Genomic DNA, 26,931 nt, shown 5'->3' on the forward strand with positions numbered 1-26,931 from the left:
TTTTGAAAATTCATTTTAAGGAATGAACCAAAAAAATGAGGTATATCAAAGGCTCATGTCGACCACACCATAAAAAGCAGTGAAATTGAAAACCTACCATTGAAAACCTTTTGGGGCATGACAACCACGACTTATATCAACTACGACCTACATAACAAGACAACCACAACTCATATAACATGATAACTACGACCCGGATGACAACCACGACCCATAAAATATGACAACCACAACCCATATAACATGACAACCACAACCTACAACTACGACCTATATAACTTGGCAACTATGACCCATGACAACAACGACTCATATAACATGACAACCACAACCCATATAACTTTACAACCACGACCCATATAATATGACAACCTTGACCCTTGCTACATAACAACCACGATCCATTCGAAGGGTCGTGGTTCACATGCACAATGGATATTGGTTTTTATCCACAAAAGGTCGTAGTTGTCATAGGTCATAGTTATCATGTTATATGGGTCGTGATTCACATGCTATATGAGTCGCAGTTGTTACATGTTCACGTCCTTTACTGCCAAATGAGAGGATAGCCATTGATACAATAGCCTAAATCCCACAATGGGGTGATCCATTCCGTCCACCTTGTCAGCCTGCACGGTGTGGGGGCAAAAAAGTCTTGACTTGGGCAGTGACCTCTTCTAACAAACATCATAGTGAGTGAGCTTGGAAAGTTTCGACAGTGGGTTCCATTGTCCCCATTTTTTTCTATTATGTGGCCCACACGAGCTCTGGATCAGGCTGATATTTGGGCCCTAGCTGTTAAATTGACACGGCAAAAAGGATGGGCGGCATAGATTATACACATACATCAATGTGGGCCCCACGAGCTTGGTCCTTGCCCGCGCGTAAAAAAGGGTTCTATACACATTACTTTCTTGGCATTAAATATGACATAACTTCTTCTTCCTTGGAAAACCATACAACTACTGAAACAAGGACGAGCATTTTAGTCCAAGTAATTTTCGGAAGCATGTCAGAAGGCCCTTCTCGGAATATATGGAATGACCTAGTTTCTAAGTAATTTGCCCAAACTTCGAGGCGAGTATGGTCAATTTGCCTTTTTTATTTGGAAGAAGAAGATCGGTCAAGAGTCATTGTGGCTAACCGTACTCATCCCAAGGGACAATCTGGACTGTCCACTAACTCAGGGGATAGCCACGACCACAACCATGTTGACTTTTTAGTCCCACGCAAGTGAACGCGTGAATATCTCATCCAAACGGAGGATGGACGGTAGAGTAGAAATCATGATGGGCCACATCTATAGACATTCAAAACTGACCATTCCCAACTGGTTTTTCGAGAGGAATGTGATGGACGGCGTGGATTTCTTGAAAGAAATCGCAGGCATTACGCATTAACGCACATGCGAAAATCGCCCGACTTTTACGGGCTGTTGTGAAACCATGGTGTGGTCCGGATCCATGATCCAGACCATCCAGAAGATGTAAAAGATGGGGCCAACCCCATCCACAAAGCCAGATTCCAACAACAAGCTATACAGCCATCCCGAAAATCCACAAACGCAAGATATTTTTGCATTTTGAGCTGCGTAAAATAGGGAGTGCGTAATGCCATACACACTCCACTGATTTCCACCAACCTAGCTACCGCCTCTTGTGCATAAAGCTCCATCTCAATCGCCTCCCTACATTGCTATAAAAGAAAGATAAAAGAGAGAGTTTGAGATCTATCTTATCCTAGGACGTGGGTGCACAAGAGAGAGAGAGAGAGAGAGAGAGAGAGAGAGAGAGAGAGAGATAGTAGAACTAGGGCTAAGAGGTGAAGCTTGTAGCATGATGAGTAGCTTTCTACGGTTTTTATTCATGTTTATGAACTGATTTTGATTCTAATTTGATTACAAGGAATGCCTTTAGATTTTAATGATTTGTTGTGACTTAAATTACAATAGATCTGCGATGGCTTTGAGCATTTCCTTTCATTATTTTGATTGTGAAGTTAGGAAGCCCTATTGTTCACCATTGCCCCTTGGACATGGTTGAATAATGGAATCCTTCCTAACATTCATACATCTTTCAGATTGATTGTGAATTGGTTTAATTCTGTTATTTACTTTGTCTCATGGGCATGGTTTTGTGATGGAATCAACTCTAATTCTCATACCACTCATCTTTTGAAAACTAGATCAAAGGAAGTTCACATTGAGTTTTAGTGATATATCTTCCAACTGGATGAAGATGGGATTCAAAATCCAACCATGTTCATGAATCAATCATACATCTCCATGATCTCTACAAGTGGATCCTTAGCACCCTAGTTTCCTATATTTGAATTTTACAAGTTTTAATTTAATATTTCACCATTACTCTCTTAAAACCCTCTAGTTTAGATAACATCTTTGCCTAGTTCTAGTTCAAGTTACTTTTAGATTACGTACAAGGTTCGGTCCTGTGGATTCAACCTCGGTCTTACCGAGATTATTACTACATCATAACCCTATACATGGGGTATGAACGTGGGTCACTTGGGTCTTGCATTCTACTCATTTTTGGTCTGATGTTTCATCTCATGTAGGTCACTTGGGTCTTGCATTTTACTCGTTTTTGGTCGCTGTTTCCTCCCATGTGGTTCACTTGGGTCTTGCATTTTACTCGTTTTTGGTAGCTATTTCCTCTCGTGTGGGTCACTTGGGTCTTGCATTCTACTCGTTTTTGGTCGTTGTTTCTTCCCGAGTAGGTAACTTGGGTCTTGCATTCTACTCGTTTTTGAGTTGAATTCACTAAGGGCTTGTTTGGCTGGGCGATTGGATGGGATTAGAAGATAGATCCCCTGGATTGGCCGGGCGTGCCAAAGCAGACACAGGATCCTAATCCCGGAAAGCAATCCCATGGATCTCAAGACAATCCACCGACATCACCATCATTACCTTTAAATCCCATCCAATCCACCCTAATCCCTTCAAAATTGCTTAGGACGTGTTTGGTTCGAGGGATTGAAAGGGATAGGAAGGCAACACCTAGGTTGGCACTTCACCAAAATCGTCATTTAGGAACGGTTTTAAACCGTTCCTAAATTCTTCAGGAACGGTTTAAAACCATTCCTAAATGAGGCGTCGCAGAAAAACACGAACGGTTCAGAACCGTTTTGGGTATCGCTTATTTTTAAAAACGGAATTTTAGGTCCTTCCTTTCTAGTACGGTGATGTTTCGGAACAGTATTTTTTCTTATTTCGGAACGATTTTAAACCAAAAAACCTACTCTAAAAAATAAATAAATAAAAAGAAACAAATATATTTAAGCCATATTCATTTAAGAATCAAAAGATAGTAAAAACAACCATGATGTAATTTGAAACATTATTTATCTGACTTGCATACTTGACCGTAAAAACTAAAATCTACAATGGAAGACTTCAAAATAAAAAGGCAATTCAATGAAGGTCCGTCAAGCAGATGAAGAGCTCCACAATGTGATGGCCTTTTATGTACCTGCCAACTTGATCATCAAACTAGACATGGAGAAGGCGCGTGATCGGATGGAATGGGCTTACATTTCTCAGGTGCTTCTCAAATTCGGCTTTCACCCCCGTTGGATCTCTACTTTGCAGTGGTGCTGGACTGACATGTGGTTTTCTATTCTCATCAATGGGAGAAGCTTTGGTTTCTTTAAAACTACCAGAGGGCTCAGACGAGGTGACCCCATATCCCCTTCGATATTCATCCTCGCAGTAGAAGTGCTTAATAGGGGCATCTCCAATCTCTTCTCTTCTGGGCTCTGCCAGCCTTACAAGCTCCCCAAAGACAATATTATCATTATACAATTTATTTTATTTATTTATTGTATTCCAGGATGGAATCATATCTCCAACAATTGTTACTGAAAATATGGGCTGATATTGTCTATTCATAGAACACTAGACTTTCTAGAACCCTTTACGACTCAAGAATAGACTTCAAACCTGAAGGAAAGTAGATTATGCTAAAGATCTTTTAGATCTTTCCAAAAAATAATTATGTAAAAGATTCTAAAAACTAATTATTACTAACTTAAAAGAAACCTTCCTTGCTTCTTCTTCACGTTAGCCCCTATTATATAAGCATTAGATAGGGCCCTGAAAAACTAGCAACACAAGCTTCTTCTTCTTCTTTTGAAATATCTTTTAAAAGCCAAGAAACTGAAAACAATAGTCAAGAAAGTCTTAAGTATTAATGAATTCTAACGAAATTAAACTACTAATTAAGTTAACATATATAAAACAACTCTGATTGACAACACCTTTAGAAACTTTGAGAACTCCAGAACCATCTTGAAGTCTCAAAGATTCGAAACCCAAAATCAGTCTCTTATGTGGGCAACACTTATGTTAGGACCCTAGAGCCACGTGATCACCCTATCTTTCAAAGTACCCCATTTTCGGATTCCGGCATTCTCATGCCAGGTTCCGATCCTGGGATCCTACAAGGAGGGTTTTCAGTATAATTTTTTTTTGTAATAGAGCATAACCACAAGCATAACCAAGTCACAAAACAACATCACCACATATCCACTAAAACAAAAACTTTTAAGTACAATGCAGAAAGGGAAAAATACAGGGTGATCAAAAGCTTCAAAATAAACTGATGTGCACTCCTGCCTCAGCGCTGCTGCTGTCCAACACTACCTGCACGCAACAGTCGTGCATAAGCTTACAAAAGCTTAGAGGGTGGTGCAAGTGTGTGTGCAAGGCCAGCGCCAAGTGTACAATATCAGAGTAATGCGGAAATATGCGATAAGTCCATGAATGCTATCAGCTGTACCAATGCTATATGATGTAAGACATGAATGCTATCGGCCATACCAAGGCCATGCGATGCGAGGCCTATGTAGCCAAATGTCATATGCGAGATGCGAAGCAAGCATGTCAGTCCTCATCAAGTACACATATCAGTACAGTTCCTCTCTAGATATCACCGGGGTCTAATACACTCCACACAGACTGCCGCCTCCCGAGCCGCACAGCCAAGCAAGTGAAAGAGACCACACTATCTGCCTGACTAGTAGTCTGCCAATACCTACCCGGCTTGTCGATAGCAGACTCATTTGTGAGCTGGTCAAACTCGGCCTAACTTATGGCTCCCTCACTTGGGAGGATAAGGAAACACCCCCTTTCAACCGACTACGACACAGTGGGAGACGGGGCTTACTGGTATTTGGCACTCGAGCGCTCATGTATCCACTCGGTCTAGACGTTGGAGCATCTCCTGGTACCAAAAAGGTTATGAGACTTTCACCCAAGGACATCCTAAGTGCCCACAATGCTAGAGCCAATATTTTCGGTATCCGATACGACCATCCACGATGTGTCTGTGGAGCCATGACCCTGATGTCGCTAGGGCGTGCAGTGAATCATGACACACAATGCGAAATGCATGAGTCAAACCGTCAATCATGCAGAAATCTCACGCGTACCACGCGCTCATGTGGGGCACTCCGTCTCAAAAGGAGTCCCGTAAATGTCTCAGCCCAACGGCTTATGCTATGATCAAGCATTCCTCATATCAAGCATACATATGATGCATATGGGCATGTATCATGGAGCTATACTAAGCATGTTATAAAGTAAGGAACTATCAACAAGTATGGGCCTATCAATGGGCCTTAAGGAGAGTTACAATGCGGACATTTAACCAACATTGTATTTACAATGTGGACGTCAAACCAACATCGCTCCCAAGGCATGGCTCGCCATAAAATACCATTACACAAACCATATGGAATCACACATTGCAATGGACCCTAAGGACATCCCATTGGGCCTCGACCCATGGGCCTTAGACCCATCAAATGGGCCGTATCACATGGGCCTTACATTCATCAAATGGGCCGCATTAATGGGCCTTACCAACGGGCCTTATGTACATTGCAAGGAGCTATAACCCATGTGCCTTAGAATATATCAGAATGGGCCTAATCACATGGGTTTTACATTCATCAAATGAGCCACATTAATGGGCCTTACCAACGGGCCTTATGTACATTGCAATGGGCCATATCCTACGGGCCTTTGAAAACATCACAATGGGCCTTGTAACATGGTCCTTATGCATGCCAAATGGGCCTAATCATATGGGCCTTACGTATCTCAAATGGACCACACTAATTGGGCCCCATATGTAGATCAAATGGGTCTTATAACACGGAACTTATAAATGTCAAGGTGGGCCTTAAAAATGGCCACAAATACATATATACATATATATATATATATATATATATATATATATATATATACATATATACATATATACATATATATATATACATATATATATAATTCATGCCAAAGGATCAATCGATCCTCACTTCAAATAATAGTGGTAGGACCCACTTGAACCACATATCTGACCCACTTGAACCACTTGAATCATGCGTTAAAATGAGCTTGCAAAATAAATCGACGGTTGGGGATGCAACACAAGCATCATGGTGGGTCCACTGTCCAGACAGTGGACAGTGTGGATAAATACATGAATCATGGTGGAGTCCACTGCCGTGGACGGCGGATACACAGGGTGGGTTCCACCGTCCGTATGGTGTGAAGGAAGTACGTACATCACTGTGGGTCCCACGTGGGGCCCACCATAACGTTTGCTTTCCATCCAACCGGTTGAGGAGGTCACGCAGACCTGGGTTGAAGTGGAAAAACAAATTTCATATTGATCCTAAACTTCTGTGGGCCCAAAAATGGTTTCAATGGTAGAGAGTCAATCCCACTGTTTCCTTTGGTGTGGGCCAACTGAGTCTTGGATGGACCTCAAATTTGGAGGGTGGTCTACTGACCTCACCTAATGGGCCAGTTGGATGGAAAGTATACATCATCGTGGGGCCCACGGCTGGAGCCGTGGGTCCTGCTACCGTCCTGACGCAGCAGGCGCTGCCTTGCATTTTTGTTTTTTTTTTTTGTGACAACCCATTTTTCAAGGGTTTTTCCTACGTGGGGCCCGCATCAGGTAGATCTACCCCAGCCATTGGTCTCTACAGACCATAACAAATCCGTAGAGTCCAATATTGGATATTTTTGGCATGAAAAAAAAGATTCAAGTGAATTTAGACGGTGAAAACCACTGTTTTGAAAGGTATGGCCCACCAGATGCTTGGATCGGCTTCATCTTTTGGCTCAATGCCTAAAGTGATTTGAAAAATGGAATGGACGGTGTGGATTAGTCCCATACATCAAGGTGGGGCCTACATGCACCGCCCTCTCCATGGCTTGAGAACCAAGCTAATATATTTTTTTGTTTTTGTTTTCCCACTCCACGTCCAGACGCTGGACGTTTTTGGGCATGCAAATATATTTAGGGTGGACCCTGCTTAGGTGGGCCATCACATGGCTGGGTGGTGTGGAACATACACATACATACAGTGGGCCTCACCTATCAATGACTTGGATCCAATACATGCTTCGCGGTGGGGTCCACTCAAATGGGCCACACGGCCATATCATCGCATATAATAAAAAAAAAGAGAGAAGGAGAGAGAGAGAGACGGAACACGTGTGATGGAGGGACCCCGGCACTATGGGCCCTCCCTTGCATAATTTAAAACATACATCAAGTGGGTCCCAATACATGTGGGCCTACCAAATCAAGGATCAACGGTGGAGATCCCTTCTCCACTCAAATGGACGGTCCAGATGACCTCTTTTCAAGTTAGAAAATAAACATCATGATGGGGTCCATGGAGAATGACCCCATCATGGAATGATCATGAAGATCAAGATGGGCCATCGGCCACATCTTAGGGTCCAAAGTGAGATCCATACCATTGATCGGTAGGCCTCACTTGGCCCATCATAAAACATGAAAAATCTAGTCTAATAAGCACCCACCGGTCGATCTTCTCGGTCCGATGGAAAGCCGATCTCCTTAAGCTTCACTTTAACGGTGGAAGATGGGGAATGAAAGGCTAGGATGGAGGGTTTGGGATGGGAAAGTGGGCCACACACAAGCACTCTCTCACATGGAGAAGCTTGGACGTGAGAGCTCTCTTTGGTTGCTTGGAATTGAGTTGAGAAATGAGAAAGAGAGAGGGAGAGATGGGATGTAAAGAGAGAGAGAGTGATGGATGTGAGTGATGGGTGAGGTGATGTGTACTTGACTAGCATGGGTGTGTAAGAGAGAGGGTGAGAAAAGGTTGACTTTGGAGAGAGAAAGCATGGGTTGCTTGTACTTGACATGAGGTGATGGATGGGATTGATTGATGGGATTGATTTGACACATTGTAGAGATTCTCTTGGGATTGCAACCACGCGGCGTTTTCTTCAAAATAAACGCCGGCTCACATCTTCCTGCCAGGGTATCGGATCGGTGCGAGAGACGCGGCGTCGGAACCGCGACGACGGTGCGGTCGCAATGGTACAAGTCTTGATTTAAGCCGCCTCAAATCTACATCATAAGGCTTAGGGTCGATCGCAACGTCGATTATACGTCACAGGTTGCCGAAATTCGACAGGAAGGATCGCGGGATTTGAAACCCAAAATCAGTCTCTTATGTGGGCACCACATATGTTAGGACCCTAGAGCCACGTGATCACCCTATCTTTCAATTCTCTATTATGTGATACTCTATCATATTTTGGTTATGATTTGCTCTGTTAGCATCAAAATTGCATAATCTTGGGCTCGTTGTAGAGCTAACTCTATAAGCTTTCAAACGAGTCCACATTCATGTCATTCCAACATCACTTGACCCGAGTTATTATTTTAGGCATCACCACAATTAGCTAGAAATCTATCAATTCTATCTTCTCCTTCCTCTAGGGCCTATACCTTCATGGATGTGGCATTGGTTCCACTTTCTCCTGTAATCTTGCATGTCAGTCATTTTTTTTGACGTTGTTTTACAATTTGATGATTAGCAAAGTAATTAAATTATTTACTTGTATGAAACAGGACCATCATGGCACTATGGAAGGCAAGAACTTTGAGTCCTGAGCAGAAGGTTCAAATAGTGGAAGAAGAATCCAATGCCAAGTTCCTCCAAACTGAAGAGAGTGGATCTTTCTTGGGCATAGTAGATGCTAGCATGTCCGAGGTTTATTCCTCTGTTCTTCCAATTCCTGTTAGCTCTCTCTCTCTCCCCCAAAATGTGTGCATGTGTGAGAATGTCCTGTCTGGCAGGCAGCTGGTCATAAAACTTTGCCAATCCGCCACTTAAATGCCAACACCAAATTTTTGGGAGAATGGCTAAGATGGTAATGATAAATAGAGAATGAAGAGGATATAAAAACCTCTTTGCAACGCTCAATGTGAGCATGGGACGTGTGAGATTTGGACAGTATTGCAGATTGCGCCCCCACCAAAAAGAAAAAAAAGGGTTGATGTGCTCATAATCAAGTTGTTCCAAAATGGTTTATGTAACGGCAGTTACATAATGTTAACGGTGGGCCTTAAATGGTCGTTACAGAAAAAAATGACCCGGGCCACCGGGGGAGGGGGGTTGATAATGGTAATGGCAATGGCTGTTACGGCAACCGTTACTATTATGGAATTCCATGCTCATCATTTAGGCCCCACAAGTATGTTGAATGCAGATGGTTATTTTATTTTATCTATCTTTCCATTATACCCACCTGATGAGCTGACTGGCCTCTTTTTTGGGCCAAAATATATGTTCATGTTGGCAAACTCATGCATGGGCCAAATATCTCATGTATACCAGAAAGATGATTCTTAAAAAAAAGAGAAAAAAGAAGCAAAACGGACAGGAAATGTTCGTGTTTAATTCAGTCTTAATCATTAAAAACACGGAAAGAAAACAGAAAAGCCAAAAATTCTAAGAATGAATAGTTCGGTTTTAATATGGTTTGAACTACAGGAAAAAAAAAGAAGAAAAGAAAGAAAAGAAAAACAAAGTGAAAAAATGGCTATGTATGTGCATGTGTCTCTATATTATGTATAAATGAGGTTAAAAGTAGAATAAATAGAACTTTTATATTTATGACAATAATATACATATAGTTAGGAGCAGCAGCAATAGGTAATGATGGTTTGGGCCTGTCCAATGGAGACAGAGCTGTGCCAGTTAGGAATTAGGAGAGGATTGGCACAAGTTGAAGGCTCTAAAAGTGCAAAGGAAAGGCCTAAAAGCATGTGGGTGTAGGTAGAAAAGACTGTTGACCTATGGCCTTTGATAGAGTGGAATGGTGGTAAAGGATTCATGTAGCTGACCCAATTAGTTGGGATGATGCTTAGATGATAATGAATATACATATAGTTGAATGGTGTTCTTTACCTCTCTTAAATCCTTCATTTTTTGTAAAGGTAAAATCCTATCCTTCCACAGTGGGTGGTGATTGCTAATTTCTCTTTTGGAATTGCCCCCAAAAGATTTTCTTTTTGAATAAAATGTGTATTATTGAAAAAAAAAAAAAAAGTGTTTAATTCAGTTTGCCCAAGAGAAGGTTTTTTCTTTTTTCCATACAAAGTTTAAACGTTTTAATTAATATATGATTTTTTATTTTATTTTTTTGCCTTTTCAAACATATGGAGTTCGGGTCAATTATGATCCATCCTCCCTCCCCCCCCCCCCCATCTATCTATCTATCTATCTATCTATCTATCTATTTACTTATTGTGTATATCAGGCCAACTCATTAATAGAACTGTTCATTACATGGACCATAAAGTAATGGAGAAAGTTGGTTGTCTTGATTACTCTTCTACTCGATGGGAATTCATTAAGAACGATGTGTACCAAAGACAGCTCTGTTTGAAGTTCGACAAGCATGTCTTTCGTTACGGAGGGCAAGTGACAAGCACACAGCAAAAATCCCCCATTCCCGACAGAAATGGATGGGTTGTCGAAGAGGTCATGACCCTCCAAGGGGTCCCGGCAATTATTTCAGCGTATGTATTTGCTTCATCTAGTCATTTATTCCACGAATTATCATGGCCAGGAATTGTGGGCCACTGATTGATCTTCCAATATAGAGATTTTTTCTTGGTGCATCTCACATTCATGGTTGGACCCTGTGGATCACTGATCTACAGGATCCACTTTAAGGGTTGCCCTTTTTTCGTTCCAGGATGCATGAGTTTCGTGTGTAATCATTGCTTTTGTCTGGTTTGCAGCTTCATATAAGATACCAGGTTGAGGATCTCCCATCTAGATCGAAGGCATGCAATGTTCAAGTATTCATGGGAATCGCGTGGCTGAAAAGCACAAAGCATCAGAAAAGGATTACTAAGAATGTGATATCAAATCTGGCTGATCGTCTGAAAGAGATGTTCAGCCTAGTTGAGAAGGAATTCACACTGGGAAAATAGAAAAGATCCATTGCAGTCGACCGCGTGGGTAGTTTTTGTTTTTCGTTAATTTATATCACCAAGCCGATGCATCTCAAGGGATATTGACCAAGATGCAACGGTTTGTGAATTCTAGCTTGGGTTCAGAAAGTGTGCTGTTTCAGGAAGTGATTTGCAAGAAGAGAATGACCCGATTTGTCTACTTGTGGAGAGGAGGCATTGTGTGCAATGATTGAAGGTGAATTCTGTAATTTTGGTTGTTCAGAGGTTGAAAGAAAAGGATTTGTTTGCATAAGAAATTGGGATCTGGGACTTCATTTACAATTCTCAACACACTTATTTTTAAGCTTTTCATAAGAGTGATGTTCTTTCTGATTCCAGACTAGTTTCTTTCTCCGTTGAGAGAGGAATTTGAAATGGTAGCCAAACAGAAGATCGTGACATGCGTCTAAACTTAATTCCATAATTTCCTTGTATCCCATTCCGACAATGTCCGTACAGCTGAGAGATGACAGGCGGGGGTGGCAGGGCATTGATGTGTTGATGGTTGTGAAGACTTTTGAACCCAAGACCATGGCATTGGTATGAACAGCTGACTTATAACAAAGGATTCACTGCGACGGCATGGTTTTCGTTCTCAAGATTGATAGATAAATTTCTTTGGACATAACTCAATGGAGCATTGTTCTTCATATGTAATTTATGTAAATTTTGGAATTACAATGCTCCAAATCTCAACCAAGAAACGGTTCAGTTTCTGTTGAATCAGAACTGTAACATCACAATGTATTGAAATTAATGTAATTTTTTTCTCTGTCAATTGATAAGTAGGCCTTTTCCTTTTGCTGGTGAGCTGGTCTTTGGTGGATCAAGTTAAGCTTATTGTGTCCTAAAAATTAAGGGATTGTTTGGATGTCTGCCAATCAATGGAATGTGGGATAGTAAGTCATCTCAACCGCATTTTGTGGGTGTGGGAGTGTTTGGCAAAACCATCTTAGAAAAAAAGCCTTTGACAATAAGAAAGAAGGTTGGGGACTAGGATAAGATCAACCTGGCCCTCTTCGGTCCTTAGTAGAGTCATGACTCATACCGAGGCTAAAGCCTTTAGCCTCAGTTTTGCCTCAGTTATCCAAACCGAGGTTGAAACCCCTGTGGCTAAAGGCTTTAGCCTTAGTTTTAGCAACCGAAGCTAAAATGACTTTTATAGCCTCGGTTCTTCAAGTGAGGCCAAAAACCTTTTTAGCTTCAATTTTTTCGAAATGAGGCTAAATCAAAATTTTAGCCTCCATTGTTTTCAACTGAGACTAAATCCAAATTTTAGCCTCAATTGCCTCCAGCCGAAGCTAAATTTATTTTTAACCTTGGTTATCAACAACTGAGGCTAAATTCAAGCCTCGGTTACAAATTGAGGTTAAAAATGTTTTTTTTTTAAAAAATATTTATTCAGTCCACCCATGAAACAATCAATCATGAAAGCCACAATACCAATAAAACAGTTAATAACCGTCTATGTAGAGGTTAACTACTTTAAATCAATCAAATTGTTACACAACATTAAGTTCCACAATAATACAAAGTCATGGTCGCGCCCGTCATCACCGGTGCCGTTGTGCTTGGCGGACCCTGAGATAACACTGCCTGTCCATCTTCTGCTGCTTCCAGGCCAACGTCATCATTGCCTCTACCAGCATTCTCCATTTAAATTGTGCGTAGCAGGCCCCTGTAACCTCAACAGGTAGCTCTAGTCTGCTGGCTGCAAGACATGAAATGAAACTCTCAAACAAGAAAGGAAATGCAGATGGATGTGTATGGATGCATAGCAGGCCCTGCAACCTAGCCCATTAATTTGTCAAGGCCTGAGCAAGACAACAAATGATTGACCAACCACTTACCTACAAGATGGGACTAATCCAATTTTGTATTAGTTTCAATTTGGGGTTTCTTCATGATAAAAGGATTGAAGTCAGGTTTGAGATGATCAGAGAGCGATGCCCCCAAGAATGCTGTGTCCTTAACCATTGCATTCAGTTTCACCTGCAAATTGATGTAGTAGTCATAACAAGAAATAGAAAGTGTAGCTATATTAATAATGCAATTGAAAAAAGTAAAGAACTATTCAGAAAACATATCTTGGTTAGTCCCATTTTGGCCTAGGTATGATTCACCATACCTTTCTCCTAGATTTCTTCTTCTCCTGAATAAAAGACTCTGCCGACAAAGCTGGAATGACCTTGTCAGTTATGCTATACAGATATAGCTGAGGGCAGGGAGGCTGGTCGCTTGAGAGGATGCAGATGATCTTCCTCAACCTCCTATTTACATCAGGCAAGTTCAGAAACTTGGAGAAGAACTTCTCTAAAATTGATAGGAACACCTTCTCAATCAACAGGGGTTTGTTATTAGTATCGAGTTTAGGAGTTGGTAAATATTGAAAGATATTTACAAACAGTGCCATCATATACCTTCCATATAGTGATCGATGAACGCTGAGAAATTGAAACGGATGCTTGCACTGAGGACAGGAAGGATTCTGATTATACGTGACCCATATTAGGATTCAAGTCACACTACACAAAGTAGACAATGCAAACGCAACAACATACTGTTAGAAAAACTATACACAAAAACTTTAATTCGTGATTGAGTAAGCTACATTAATTAAGATCATCAAAAGATATAATGGTCACTCACTTGAAGCTTTGTTAATATGTGTGCAATTGTATTGTTTCTGGCTAAACCAATCAAGACTTGGCATGCTAGAGTGTGTAGGCAGTCGAGAGAAGCTGGAGGTGAAAATATCCTAGGATGGAGAAGATGCAAAAGAACCTTTATACCATTGTTGGTACGCACGACATCCCTTGCTTGGCGATATCCTAGTTCTAGCTATGCAGCAAGGCCGGCACAACCTGCTCCAGGACCTAAAGATATCCTCCGATCTCCAACTATTGCAGGAGCAATAGTAGGCACAACAGTCTGTGAACTATTGCAAGTGTCCTAAACAAACAAATCAACATCAAAACCACACAACAATGGGATTTAAATGATTATGGAGGATCTTTTATTCACTTAGTAAAATACCTTGAAAAGCATATACGGTGTTCCAGTTTCTATCTGTGATTTCAGAATTTCAAACCATAGGGTCTGTGCCTGAACAACATTTTTTGCCTTGCCCTGAGTCCAACAAATACAAAGAAAATTTGTAACATTTTCATGGAATGAAAGTACCAAAATTTTCAAACTTCCAGCTCCAGTCAAGCTTACCTCTCTTTCATATCTAGTGTACAGTTCTTCAAATTCCTCACCCCAACAATCAGATAAACCTAGAATCTCATTTGGGCAAAACAATGACCACTCCCCATTTTATACAAATAAATAAGATGTCAAGTAAAGGCAAGAGCTCATCTGTTTTCATCAGACCAATGCAAAACCAATAAATTCAACACCCTCACACTCATAAGCATCCTAAGCTACTAATATGAGGCCCACCCCTATAAAACCCTAACAAATAGCACCAGATATAAAATTTTCAAAAAGATGTAAGTGCATTACCTGTAATCTGAAGTAATATCAACACTGATTTCAAATCCTTATGATCTAAAACTCTGCAAACTCTCAATACTAATTAAATGGAAGACCTAAAAATGGCACTTCCCTTTTCTCACTAGCTGTGCATTTGATTGCACCTAATCATGAAATTTCATGATATTTGATGCAACCAAATGCACTCTAAACCATAAACCGATAAAAAAGAAATTTCAGATGAAAGAAAATGAAATTTGTGGCCCTCCCCTATAGTAGCCCCTTTAAAATAAGAATTCAGAATTACAGACACAATCACATATAAAAACAGGAAATTCGGAACATAGAACCCATACCATGAAGGACCTGAGCTCATTCTTCATGTCAGCAATGCCATTCAGAATCTCAATCTTTTGGACATGACCAAGTTTGCTGAGAAAATTTAACTCCACTCCTTCCTGTTGCTCTAATTTCTCCTTCCTCTTTTCCTTTGCCACCTTTTCATATTCCTCAATTGAGTCCTCATCAATTAGATAGCCAATGCCCTTTTGGACATAGAATTCTGTGCAAGCATTACACCTGCAAAGAAGATTTCTCCATTTCTTAGAAAGAAACATGGGTTTTTTCTTCTCTGAAACAAATGAGGCTTGACGTGGATCCACTCCAAATATACAGTTGGGATTTGAAATGCTACCGTGGGCTGCATCCTACTTTAAAGCCACATTTTTCTCCAAATTCACTCCAAGCAGAGGATCTCTAAGAAAACAGTTATTAAAAAAAACCTAACTATCTGATTTGGACTGAACAGAGCTCACTCTATATTGGCCTATTTATTTTATAATAAGAAATAGGCCTTGGACCGTTCTAGAGGCCAGTCAATTTTGCCCTCCATGTTTTCAGTGAGAGACAGACGTATCCCAAATCGGTGCTATCAAATTCACGGGAACAAACTAACAATATTAACAATCTAGATTTTAAACGAATTCCTATTTTTGTAATCCGCACTCAAATTCGAATTCAACAGCATGTATGAACCCCCATAAACAATCACAAACCTTCAGAAACGCTAAATCTACAATCATCTCAAAGCAAAAACCCTATCACCGACTAAAGAAATGAAAATTCATACCGATCATGCGAGTTTTCAAGTTCGTCTCCCTTGGATAGTTTCTGCATTATGCTTGAGAGGGTCCGAGCTCCAGCATCACCATCTGCTGAACATCTGGATGGGAGAACCCGACCCCGAGGCTTTCCGGCGGAGTCTCCATCCCAAAGACCTCCGGCGGGAGGTCTCTTGCAGTCGGAGCAACGGATTCCGCTGCAATGGAAGGGTTCTGCTTTAGCTGCTTCTGCGGAAATTGCGTCAGGCGGCGGCGTTGGAGAATCTCAGTATAGGAAGAGGAGCCGAAGCTAGGGTTTTCTATGCAAAAAAAAAGGAGGGACGATCGAGGTGTGAAAATCCCAGGGGAAAACCCTAGAAAGAGAACGAAGATCTCTCTCACTCGCTCGCACAGCAAGTGAGAAAAGGAGTCGGGGGAAAAAGCGGCGCGCTTGCGAATTTATATTTTGGAATTAGACTTTTAGCCTCAGTTCCTATGCTACCGAGGCTAAAAAGTAGACATTTGGCCTCGGTTCCTACGCAACCGAGGCTAAAAAGTCCGATTTCATTTCAACTTTTTAAATTTTTTTTTCAAAATTTTCAATTATTTGAAATTTCTCAATTTTAAAAAAATTTCCAAGTTTTTTCAAGATTCTTAAATTCAAAATTCTTATTATTTTTTTTCAAAAATTTCAAAATTTTTCAAAATTCTTATTTTTTTTAAAAATTCCCAATTTAAAAAAAAAAAATCATACTTTTTTCATAATTATCATTTTTTTATTCTTAATTTTTCAAAAAAGAAATTATTAATTTTTTAAAAGTTCTCAATATTTTAAAATTCTTAGTTCTTAAAAAATTCAAAATTCAAATCTTTTTCAAAACACACAATTTTATTTTTTTTTTTAAATTCTCAATTTTTTCCCAATTGTCTCCATTTTTTTTTTCCAAAACTCTCAACTTTTTCCAAAATTGTCAAAATTTTTAAAAATTTTTAATTCTTTTAATATTCTTTTTTTTTAATATTCTTAAATGTAGACTTTTGGCCTCGGTTCTTATGGAACAGAGGCTAAAAACGTAGACTTTTGGCCTCGGCTACTATGCAACTGAGGTTACAATGTAGACTTTTCGCCTCGGTTCTTATGTAACTGAGTCTAAAAGGTAGACTTTTAGCCTCGGTTCCTGTGTAACCGAGGCTAAAAAAATAGACTTTTCGCCTCGGTTCCTATGCAACTGAGGTTAAAAAGTAGACCTTTCGCCTCGGTTCCTATGCAACTGAGGCTAAAAAGTAGACATTTCGCCTCGGTTCCTAAGCACCTGAGGGTAAAAATTAGACCTTTCGCCTTGGCTCCTATGGAACTGAGGTTGAAAAGTAGACCTTTCACCTTGGTTCTTATGCAACTGTGGTTAAAAAGTAGACCTTTCGCCTTGGTTCCTATGCAACTGAGGCTAAAAAGTAGACCTTTTGCCTCGGTTCCTATGCAATTGAGGCTAAAAAGTAGACCTTTCGCCTCGGTTCCTATGCAACTGAGGCTAAAAAGTAGATCTTTCGCCTCGGTTCCTATGCAACTGAGGCTAAAAAGTAGACTTTTCGCCTCGGTTCCTATGCAACTAAGGCTAAAGAGTAGATTTTTTTTACCTCGGTTCCTATACAAATTAGACCTTTCACCTTGGTTCCTATGCAACTGAGGCTAAAAAGTAGATTTTTTACCTCGGTTCCTATGCAACTGAGGCTACCAATTAGACCTTTCACTTCGGTTCCTATGCAACTGAGGCTAAAAAGTAGATTTTTCACCTCGGTTCCTATGCAACTGAGGCTACAAATTAGACCTTTCGCCTCGGTTCCTATGCAACTGAGGCTAAAAAGTAAACTTTTCGCCTCAGTTCCTAAGCAACTGAGGCTAAAAATTAGACCTTTCGCTTCGGTTCCTATGTAACTGAGGCTAAAAAAGTAGACCTTTCGCGTCGGTTCCTATGTAACTGAGGCTAAAATGTAGAACTTTCGCCTCGGCTCCTATGCAACTGAGGCTAAAAAGTAAACCTTTCGCCTTGGTTCCTATGCAATTGAGGCCAAAAAGTAGACTTTTCACCTCAGTTACTATGCAACTGAGGCTAAAAAGTAGACTTTTAGCTTTTAGACTCAGTTCCATAGCAACTGATGCGAAAAATGAACTTTTAGCCTCAATTCCATAACAACTGAGGCTAAAAGACACATTTAGCCTTCATTTTTTCAAGCGAGGCTAAAATATTGAGGCTAAAGGCCTACTCTCTTGTACTGCACACACCACCGATCTTGCATGTGCTAATGTGGTGGGATCTGACTGGAACATGTGTTACTGTCAGGATGGGCTTGGTTGGGTACATATTCGACCTAACCATACTGACCCTGCCCATGGCAACTTGGCTACTGGTCGATGTTGTGGGCCCCACCATGATGTATATATTTTATTCATATGGTCCATTCATTTTTCCAACTCATTTTAGGGCACGAGCCCAAAAATGAGGCAGATCCAAATCTCAGGTATACCACACCTCGGGAAGACTGGTGATTGAATGCCGACCATTAAAATTTCCCAGGGTCCACTGTATTGTTTATTTGCTATACAACATGACACAAGACATGGATGAAGGGAAAACCTAAATATCAACTTAATACAATTTTTATGGCTCCCAGGAAGCTCATAGTGGTGGGCATTCAATCACCACTGTTTCCTATAGTGTGGACCACCTGATACTGGACTTGCCTAACTTTTGGGCTCATGCGGTAAAATAAGCCAAAAAAATGGATAAACCACACAGATAAAACACTTACATCATGGTGGGGCCATGGTGCTTTTCCAGCCTGGGTTACACATTAGTGGTTGTGCATCATGGTGGGGCCATGGTGCTTTTTCAGCAGCGAGTCACGCGGACTAGGTGTTACTTCATCTGTTCTTCTGGATCAAAAAGGACGTGGTCCCAAAACTTATTCAGATCCAAATCTCAAGTGAACTACACCACAGGAAACAATGTTGATTGAATGCCTCTCATTAGAAATTACCTAGGGCCCAACATAATTTTTATTTGTCATCCAACCTATTGATAAGGTCAAAGAGACCTGATTGATGGGAAAATACATAAGATCGGCTTCATGCAAAACTTTTATAGCCTACAATAAGGTTTTAATGGTCAATCACCACAGTTTCAAGTGGTAAGAGTAACACCCACCAGCGGTCTTATCAGGTAACACCTGATCTGCTCCCGTGAATCCCACATGGTCGAAAAACATACTGTAGTAGCAGGGTGAACACCCGATCTGAGTCCAGGAAATACCTCCATATGTGATCCCACCTTAATAATACTCTCTAAAATACAGTCAAATGTATTATTATTGGATGCATTGGGCCTCAACCTTTTCATTTGGGTTCATCTTTCAATGGTCCGATACATGTGCTTCAGCTATTGTGACAAAAAGATAAGAATTCTGATAATATATTGGAGAAATACATTGATACTCTTGCAGAGTATGAAGGTGCTATTGATGAATGCAGGTTACTCAGAAATTGCATGATTCAAACTAAATTGTTTAAATTATAGTTTTCAATTATATGGACCACCAACAAAAATCTAAGCTTATCTAATAGATGGACCCTATCCAATTTGACCCCATAAGTTATCCAGATGATTCTCTAATGACTCGGTTATGTCATGAGTTGATTAGAGATCGGATCACGACTTGAGCAACCGTAGTGCCAATAATATAAGGCCCAAGTAGTGGAAACTAAATAATTAATTCTCTGTTTACCAAATTAACAAAACTAATTAAATGAAAGCCATAACTATGAAATACAAAACCATCAATATATAGTTTTTTTTTTCCAGAAAGGTGGGAGCACACCACCTGTAACTTTGTTGATTTGACAAAAATGCGTACAAACATATAGGTGGGCTCCACAAAAAGGGAACATGCCTTGCCTATTATATAGCCATCAACATATACTTGAATACATTAGATACAAAAGTATAAATATCATTATAAATATCATCCTTCTTCTCTTACGCTTCTATTCCCTTGAGTTCTTTGGTTCTTCTCCTAGCTCCAATCCGCTTAGTATGGATGCATTAGAATAAATGCCTCACATGGAAAAATCAGCACAAGCACTCTATCAACAAATATAGTGAATTCTTTCATTCCCTTTGTCCAAAGTGCTAGAGTCCAAAAAAGAATTCCCATTCCCACTCCATATCCAACTCCAAAGCCAATCCACATGGATTTCCAGTCATATTTGCTTTCCGATTGTGCCAATGGTGGTGAAGCCTCAATGTGTTCACATTTCTTTGACAGTGGAGTGCCACATAATCCCGAGTTCCCTAGAAAAGATTTATTTGTGAATGTATTGAATTGTGGACCTTGCGGTATGCTTCCAATGAGGAAGTTTTCCGAAAGGTCCAACACGGCAAGGAAGTTTAGCTTTGTCAATTGCCAAGGAATCTCTCCAGATATACTATTATGTGATAAATCCAATGACTCAAGAGCTTTAATGTTTCCAAGTGATGCTGGAATTCGGCCTGTGAAATGGTTACAGGACATATTAAGCACAACCAATGACTTTAAATTCCCAGCTGATTCTGGAATATCTCCATGAAATTGGTTATTTGAGAGATCCACTACCGTGAAGGCAATAAGGATCTTTACAAGTTCCCTTTCTTGCCCTTTGATCACTATAGTCACTTTATCTTGATAGTATCCATAGTCAAATGTTTTGCTAAGAAATTGAGATTGAGATTTGGTCTCCATCATTGCTTTCCAACTCCTTAACATATTTGATGGCAACTTACCCGTGAAGCTATTGTTACAGAGATCAAAGATTTGTAATAGTGGAAATGTATGATTTGCTTGGGGGTGCCCAATGGTGCCATGAAATTTGTTGGATCTCAAGATGAGAATGTGCAACTGGGATAAATTTTCTATCCAGAAAGGGTAGGTGTCATGTATTTGATTGTTTCCAAGGTTTAACACCTCTAGCTTCTTGCACCTGGCCAAAGAACTTGGCACCTGTCCTTCTAAGTGATTTCCATTGAGATCAAGTGTCTCTAGAGTGCACTCCTCTTTGAATGTTTGAAGCAACGGGCCATGAAATGCATTTCCTCCAAGATTCAACACAATGAGGGCATTACTGATTTGACCCAAACATGGTGGAATAGAACCACTGAAGCGGTTGTGAGACAGATCGAGGACTTGTAAGTAAGTACAATTGCAAAAAAGTACAATTGCAAATAAGTGAGGGAACTTCTCCACTAAAATGATTGCTTGAAAGTGAAAAGAAAACGGAAAATAGAGAAAGGATTGGAATTGAGCCTTTTAGCTTGTTAAAGCTTAGGTCAAGATATTGCAACGAGCTTAAAGAATGATTGAGAAATGGTTGCTCTAATCCCTCTAGAGCATTGTGAGAAAGATTCAAATAAGATAAAGAACCGTTTCCCAACTTCCATAGCCAGTTTGGTATTTCACCATTGATTCTATTGTTGGAAATGTCTATGAAATATATCTTGAATCTTGAGACATTTGGAAATTTGGGATCCGTAATGTTGAAGGATCTTAAGAGCAAAAATTGAATCTGGGGGAAGGACATGGATGTTGAATTGCTTCTGCCATCATGGTATGAGAAGTTGTTATATGAAAGATCCAGGAGCTAGAGGTTCTTAAGGTTTTGGAATAAGCCAAGGTCTGCATCACCAATGAAATTGTTTGATGAAAGAGAGAGGTATTGAAGCTTTGTGAGTTCAAAGATGGACATCGGAATAGGCCCCTCCAACTTGTTGTTATACAAGTTGATTCTCTCTAGGAGAGAAGAGGATGGGTCGTGGAACTCACCAAGTTGACCACTAAATTGATTATCTCGGAGATGCACCTCTCGTAATGATGGGAGTGAAAACAATGATGATGGCAATGGTCCACTGAAACCATTGTATGAAAGATCCAAATACATGAGTTTCTCGAGCTTCACAAGCCATGATGGAAATTGGCCGGTTAGGTTACAATCACTAAACTGGATCTTTGTCAGCAGTTTGGAATTAGTGAATGAATCCCGTAGGTTGCTACAAAATCCAGTGTCGGATAGGGACAACTCCCGGAGAGTATTGTTTGGAGGGATTTCACCCGTAAGAAGTGGATTGTATCCTACATGCAAGGTTTGTAGGTTTGGCAGCATGAAAATACTCTCTGGAAATTTGCCATGCAAAATGCAATATCTGAGGCGCAGTGAAGTTAAAGAAGAGAAGTTCCCTATGAAGTTAGGTACCACCGAAAAGAGATAGTTTCCACTCAGGTGGAGTTCAGATAGGAAATGGAGGTTGGAAAGGGAAGGATGGATGGGGCCTGAAAGACGACAAGAGCTCAAGCTCAACTTGCGGAGGAGAGGGAGTGCCGAGGATAAGGCCAAGCCCCACTCACTACCCTGAACTGAGATGTTTGCCCAACTGAGATGGAGTTCTCTTAGACTGGACAGATTTTGGACGAATGCTCTGATGCTTGGGTTTTTGAGTTGAAGGGAATTGTAAGATAGATCGAGGGACACCAAAGTGGTCAAGCGAGAGATTTCCAGCGGGATTTGGCCATAAAAACTCAAAAAAGAGAGGTTGAGATGGGTCAAACTGGTGAGCTGCTCAATCCCAGATGGGATTGGAGAGTCATTGAAGTAATTGGAAGCGTAAGTTACTCTGTGTTCACACCCCAAGTATAGGGTTGTGATGTAGTAATAAACTCGGTAAGACCGAGGTCGAATCCACAGGGACTGAAACTTGTACGTTTTCTGAAACTAGGTAGAAATAAAACTAGCCTAAGATGTAATCAAAATCAAATGTAAATTTAAGGAATAATTGTGGAATAATTATCTAAAACTTAAGGAATTCAGAGAAGGGAAACTAGGGATTCAGAGGATCCACTTGTAGGGATCAGGGAGATCTTTTGCCTGCATCAGGAATCATGGAAATCAAACTGAACTTACTTGATCTGGTTTTCAAGAGATGAAAGGTATATGAATTAGAATGGATTCCATCATCTAACCATGCCCAGGAGACAAAGCAAATAACAGGATTAAACTAATTACCAACCAATCAAAAGTACATGAAAGTTAGGAAGGGTACGATCATCCAACCATGCCCAGGAGACGATGGTGGACAACAGGCTTCCTGACTTCATAAACATAAAAAGGGAAGGAAATACTCAAAGCCATTGCAGATCTATTGTAATTTCAGTCACAACATACCATTAAAAACTGAAAGTATTCCTTTAATTAAACGAAAATCAAATTCAGTTCATGAATTGAAATCAAATTAAAGGCAATGAATAAAATCCCCCATCTCACTACAAGCTTCACCTCTTAGCCCTAGCTAAGAGGATTAGCCACACATGAATGGGCTGATCCTTAAAAAATAAAGGAAATATAAAGGAAAAGAAGAGAAAAAAAACCAGGCTCTTTCATCTTTTCTTCCTTTCTTTCCCGCTCCAATAGCCAAGCCGATTCTTCTTTTCTTCTCCTTTTCTTCTTTCCTCCACACGCTGCCAGCAGCCCAAGCCAAAGAAGATCCAGCCACGTGCAGCCCAAGCCAAAGAAGATCCAGCCACGTCCAGTCCCCCCGTCCAGCAGAAAAGCCCCTCGGTCCTCACGTCCCTCCAAAAATGTGCTCTCCCCCCTCTGCTTCCACCTTCCTTCTCTTTATAGAACTGTCGTCGGGGAAGGATTTCCGCACTCCCTGCGGAAGTTTCATGAGCCGGAAGACTCCTTACACAACAAGGCCGGTGCGTAGGCATTTCCGCAACTAAGAAAACGGAAGAAAAAGACTTCCACTTCCCTCACATTCTTTCCAAATAGATAACGTCCCTATGGATGGTTTTGGCCCATCTACACAATAGACGGTCCGGATCACTGTTTTGATCAGCGATGATGGCCCACCTGGATCGACTGCAACTTCCTGTTGCGAACAGAGCTCACGCGGTCGGCGCTGTGAAGGTCGGCGAACTGCTGATTGACGCCGTGTGTAAAATCCACTCCGACCATTCGATTCGCGTCGAAAAACTAGTAAGATTCGGCAGGTTTTATGTTAGATTCGATGTGGCCCATGCGATCTTTGTTCCCACCATCTATTCTTGCGTTTACATGAAATCTGCCTCTGTGTGTGTGCATGGGCCAAAAAGGAAAGCTAGGCGACAGTGTTGGTCACCTCGCAGAGCATATGGACGGCTCTGATTGTTGAAACTTGTGATTGATAGGGCCCACTACACAAAAACAGACGAACAGCGTCCGCCCGCTATTCTCCGTATGCGAGAAGGATCGGGTCAGCGGTGCTGACCCGATCGGCTTGATTCGGTGCAACGAGAGTGCACTTGTGCACTATGCACTGCTGCTTCCCATGGGGTCCACTTCAGTGCTTCAGATGCGATCGTCTCCATCCATCCGATCTGCTAGCACATTCAACGGGTTGAGCCCAAGTTTGAAGTTTATCCAGAGATCCAGTGGGCCCCAAATCGTTGTTCTATGGGCTGATCTAACTATTGGGTCACTTCCATAGTGATCTGAGGGCTGAAATTTGATATGTACGGTTAATTTATGGCCCTCAGGCCATGCATGCAGTTTTGAGCCAATTAGATGGTGGAAACCCTGTGATCTTGTATTCTGACTAACTTTCAGGCCACTTTAACGTAAATGACTTGATTTTCTCGGATCCCTGGCATGTAAATTCTTCAGTCTTGGTTCTCTGGAGTGCGTCCCTTGTTCTGGTGACTTCGGAGCATCAAATTCATGCATTTAGCACCTTTTTTCAGTCCATGCTCGTAAATACACCTTGCATCACAAACACGATTAAACTGGTGCATTAAATAGTATCATGTCCATAAATTCAGGTAACAATTGGGGTCTAGTATGCAATATTTGACCCTCAACACAACCCCCAACCAACATCTTGCTAGTCTTGAGCAAGGTATGCGAAAGATAAATTGAGAATTACAGGACAATTTTTATAACTCAAGTGATTTATGAAAAAAAACAATTCAGATACTAGAATTCTAAGATTCATGAATGCTGGCATTACTTTCTCTCCTAGACTTAAGCACACGGTAACTTCATAATTAAGTTCAAAATATTAGTCCATCAATTAGAACAATTCTAAACATTGAATTCCATGGATGCATAGTCTAATCTCGAATTATCAACATTAAAATTCACTTCTCTATTTAAGGATATCCTTGGTAACCAATAAGAGAATTTATTTTTTTGATTTTTGATTTTTACATTAGAAGTAACGCCAAGAAGAGGGATCAAATCCTTACCTATAGGGAGCAAACCTAAAGTAAAGACTGTACACCCAACTCTTTTTCAAATATCATCCATGGGGAATCGAATCCTCACCTATAGGGAGCAAACCTATGGTGAAGACTGTTCGCCCAATCCATTCAATTTTCCAAGTTGGTTTCTTTCATGTTTAGTGATTACCAAGTTAATCCTTCAATATCGAACTGAAACCTTAATATGCACGCGAGATGTGTCCTGCGAATTCATATCTCAATTAATGTTTACAAATTCTAGTAATGGATTAACAATTCAAACTTAGTTGTAAAATTAACAAATAATCGAATCCAAGAGTCATAAAGTACCAACATCACGCATCTTGAAATTCCAAGTGCCCTAAATGGCCGTCAAAATCACTTCAAATTCATCAGAAAGCCTGAAAAAAAATAAAAATTTTCACAACTTTTGCTCAAGACCAAGGAAACACAGATTAGGAAACCTAATCTCCCACCCCCAACCAAAAATCTACATTGTCCTCAATGTAAAAGAAATAAACATGCAATGCACATGAGACAACGAAAATATAAGAGGAGTGATGGAAAGATAGTACCTGGACGAAAGAATCAAGAGGCTTTCCATAGCTATTTATGTAAAAGGGGGTCAGTACAAGAGAGAAACCAACAAAAGTAAAGACAAAATCCTACCTATACCACTTTCGCAGGTGCTCTCGATTGCATTTAGCATATGCAACAAGCCTTTAAACCCCTAGGTTGCCCCTAGTGGACGAGTTGTAGTCTCGTGAGGGTTTGCAGTAATGTTACCCACAAACATTGAACTAACTAATGATAAAAACGAAATGAAATGAAGAGCTGGGTTGCCTCCCAGGAGCGCTAAGTTTACCGTCTTCAGCCAGACAAATAAAGCAACTACCCTAGTCCTAAGAAAGCAAGGAAAAACTACTGAGTCAAGCCGCAAGGTTCCTCTTTCGGCCAGTATCTTGATAAGTTTCTTAGTAAGTTCCTTAACAGGATCATCCAAAAGCCCTTTTTGCAATAGGCTTGGACGCCTTGGAGCATGACCTTCCATAGAAACTTATGTACCTCATAAGAAATTTTCCGTTGAAGTGCTTGAGGTATCCATAGTATATACGATTCACCTGTGACAGAAGAAGTTTCAACGTTAGTATCCCATAGTGAATCAGAAACTACAGGTAGATAAAGTTTAGAAAACTTCACAAGAAGTAATGTAGTCTCAACACATTCCGAAGTGTCAGACTTCGGTTCAATTTTCAGCTCCTCCTCCCTTAATGGTAAACATTCAGGATCTGTGGAAGAAGGGGCTTCAAAGTAAGGGTTCTCTCGGTTATGAACAGATGTTGTCTTGCAAGGCATTCACTATGTCTCTTATCATGGGATCATTTGAATCGCAAAGTGTGCCAAACAGTCATCAAAAGAGTTGAGACATTCAGGCTGAGGGTGACTCATTTTTCACATTAAAGCTTGTGATGATCGCCCAAGGAATCCATTGTCTTTAAAGGTAAACGGAGGTGTGCTCTCTCGCTCCACTTCACAGATAGATTGAAAATCAATAGGGGAAGCATCGATGTGATCACTTTGTTCATTGAAACTACTCAATCGAGGTGTTGAATTGTCAAACGTGTACAACTCAGATGGTGGCCTCAACTTAGTGGTTTCAATTTCCAAGGTCGTAGCGAGCAACTCGTCCTTCTCCCGAATCACATCATCATTTAATTCAGAGGAGTGGT

The 26,931-nt window shown here is 40.6% G+C and overlaps 3 protein-coding genes and 1 long non-coding RNA gene across 5 annotated transcripts; all 4 read right to left on the reverse strand.

The window, feature by feature from the left end:
• Window positions 1–12,856: 12,856 nt before the first annotated feature.
• On the reverse strand, window positions 12,857–13,879 carry LOC131256510 (uncharacterized). 2 transcript variants are annotated; one of them, XR_009176855.1, is made up of 3 exons: window positions 13,748–13,879; window positions 13,456–13,659; window positions 12,857–13,319 (listed from the first exon to the last, which is right to left on the reverse strand). XR_009176855.1 is itself a non-coding variant. In XM_058257377.1 (2 exons), the coding sequence occupies exons 1-2, from the start codon at window positions 13,738–13,740 to the stop codon at window positions 13,191–13,193; spliced, it is 414 nt and encodes a 137-aa protein (XP_058113360.1). In that variant the 5' UTR covers window position 13,741; the 3' UTR covers window positions 12,857–13,190. The 2 variants fall into 2 exon arrangements, 1 of the variants encoding a protein (XP_058113360.1); XM_058257377.1 differs by lacking the exon at window positions 13,748–13,879 and having other exon boundaries at window positions 13,456–13,741.
• A 136-nt stretch (window positions 13,880–14,015) lies between these two features.
• LOC131255259 (ribonucleoside-diphosphate reductase large subunit-like) lies at window positions 14,016–14,746 on the reverse strand. Its single transcript, XM_058255952.1, has 4 exons — window positions 14,735–14,746; window positions 14,547–14,636; window positions 14,364–14,456; window positions 14,016–14,279 (listed from the first exon to the last, which is right to left on the reverse strand). Exons 1-4 carry the CDS (start codon window positions 14,744–14,746, stop codon window positions 14,169–14,171), a joined length of 306 nt encoding a protein of 101 aa, XP_058111935.1. The 3' UTR covers window positions 14,016–14,168.
• Window positions 14,747–14,782: 36 nt separating this feature from the next.
• LOC131255886 (uncharacterized) lies at window positions 14,783–16,436 on the reverse strand. The gene is made up of 2 exons (XR_009176507.1): window positions 15,171–16,436; window positions 14,783–14,968 (listed from the first exon to the last, which is right to left on the reverse strand). It is a non-coding gene; the product is annotated as an uncharacterized LOC131255886 (long non-coding RNA).
• A 3,551-nt stretch (window positions 16,437–19,987) lies between these two features.
• LOC131255260 (receptor-like protein 33) lies at window positions 19,988–23,939 on the reverse strand. Its single transcript, XM_058255954.1, has 4 exons — window positions 23,835–23,939; window positions 23,549–23,634; window positions 21,755–22,599; window positions 19,988–21,177 (listed from the first exon to the last, which is right to left on the reverse strand). Exons 1-4 carry the CDS (start codon window positions 23,937–23,939, stop codon window positions 19,988–19,990), a joined length of 2,226 nt encoding a protein of 741 aa, XP_058111937.1.
• Between the last annotated feature and the right edge of the window lie 2,992 nt (window positions 23,940–26,931).

Source organism: Magnolia sinica, chromosome 9 (assembly GCF_029962835.1).
Source record: "Magnolia sinica isolate HGM2019 chromosome 9, MsV1, whole genome shotgun sequence".
Classification (NCBI taxonomy): Eukaryota; Viridiplantae; Streptophyta; class Magnoliopsida; order Magnoliales; family Magnoliaceae; genus Magnolia; species Magnolia sinica.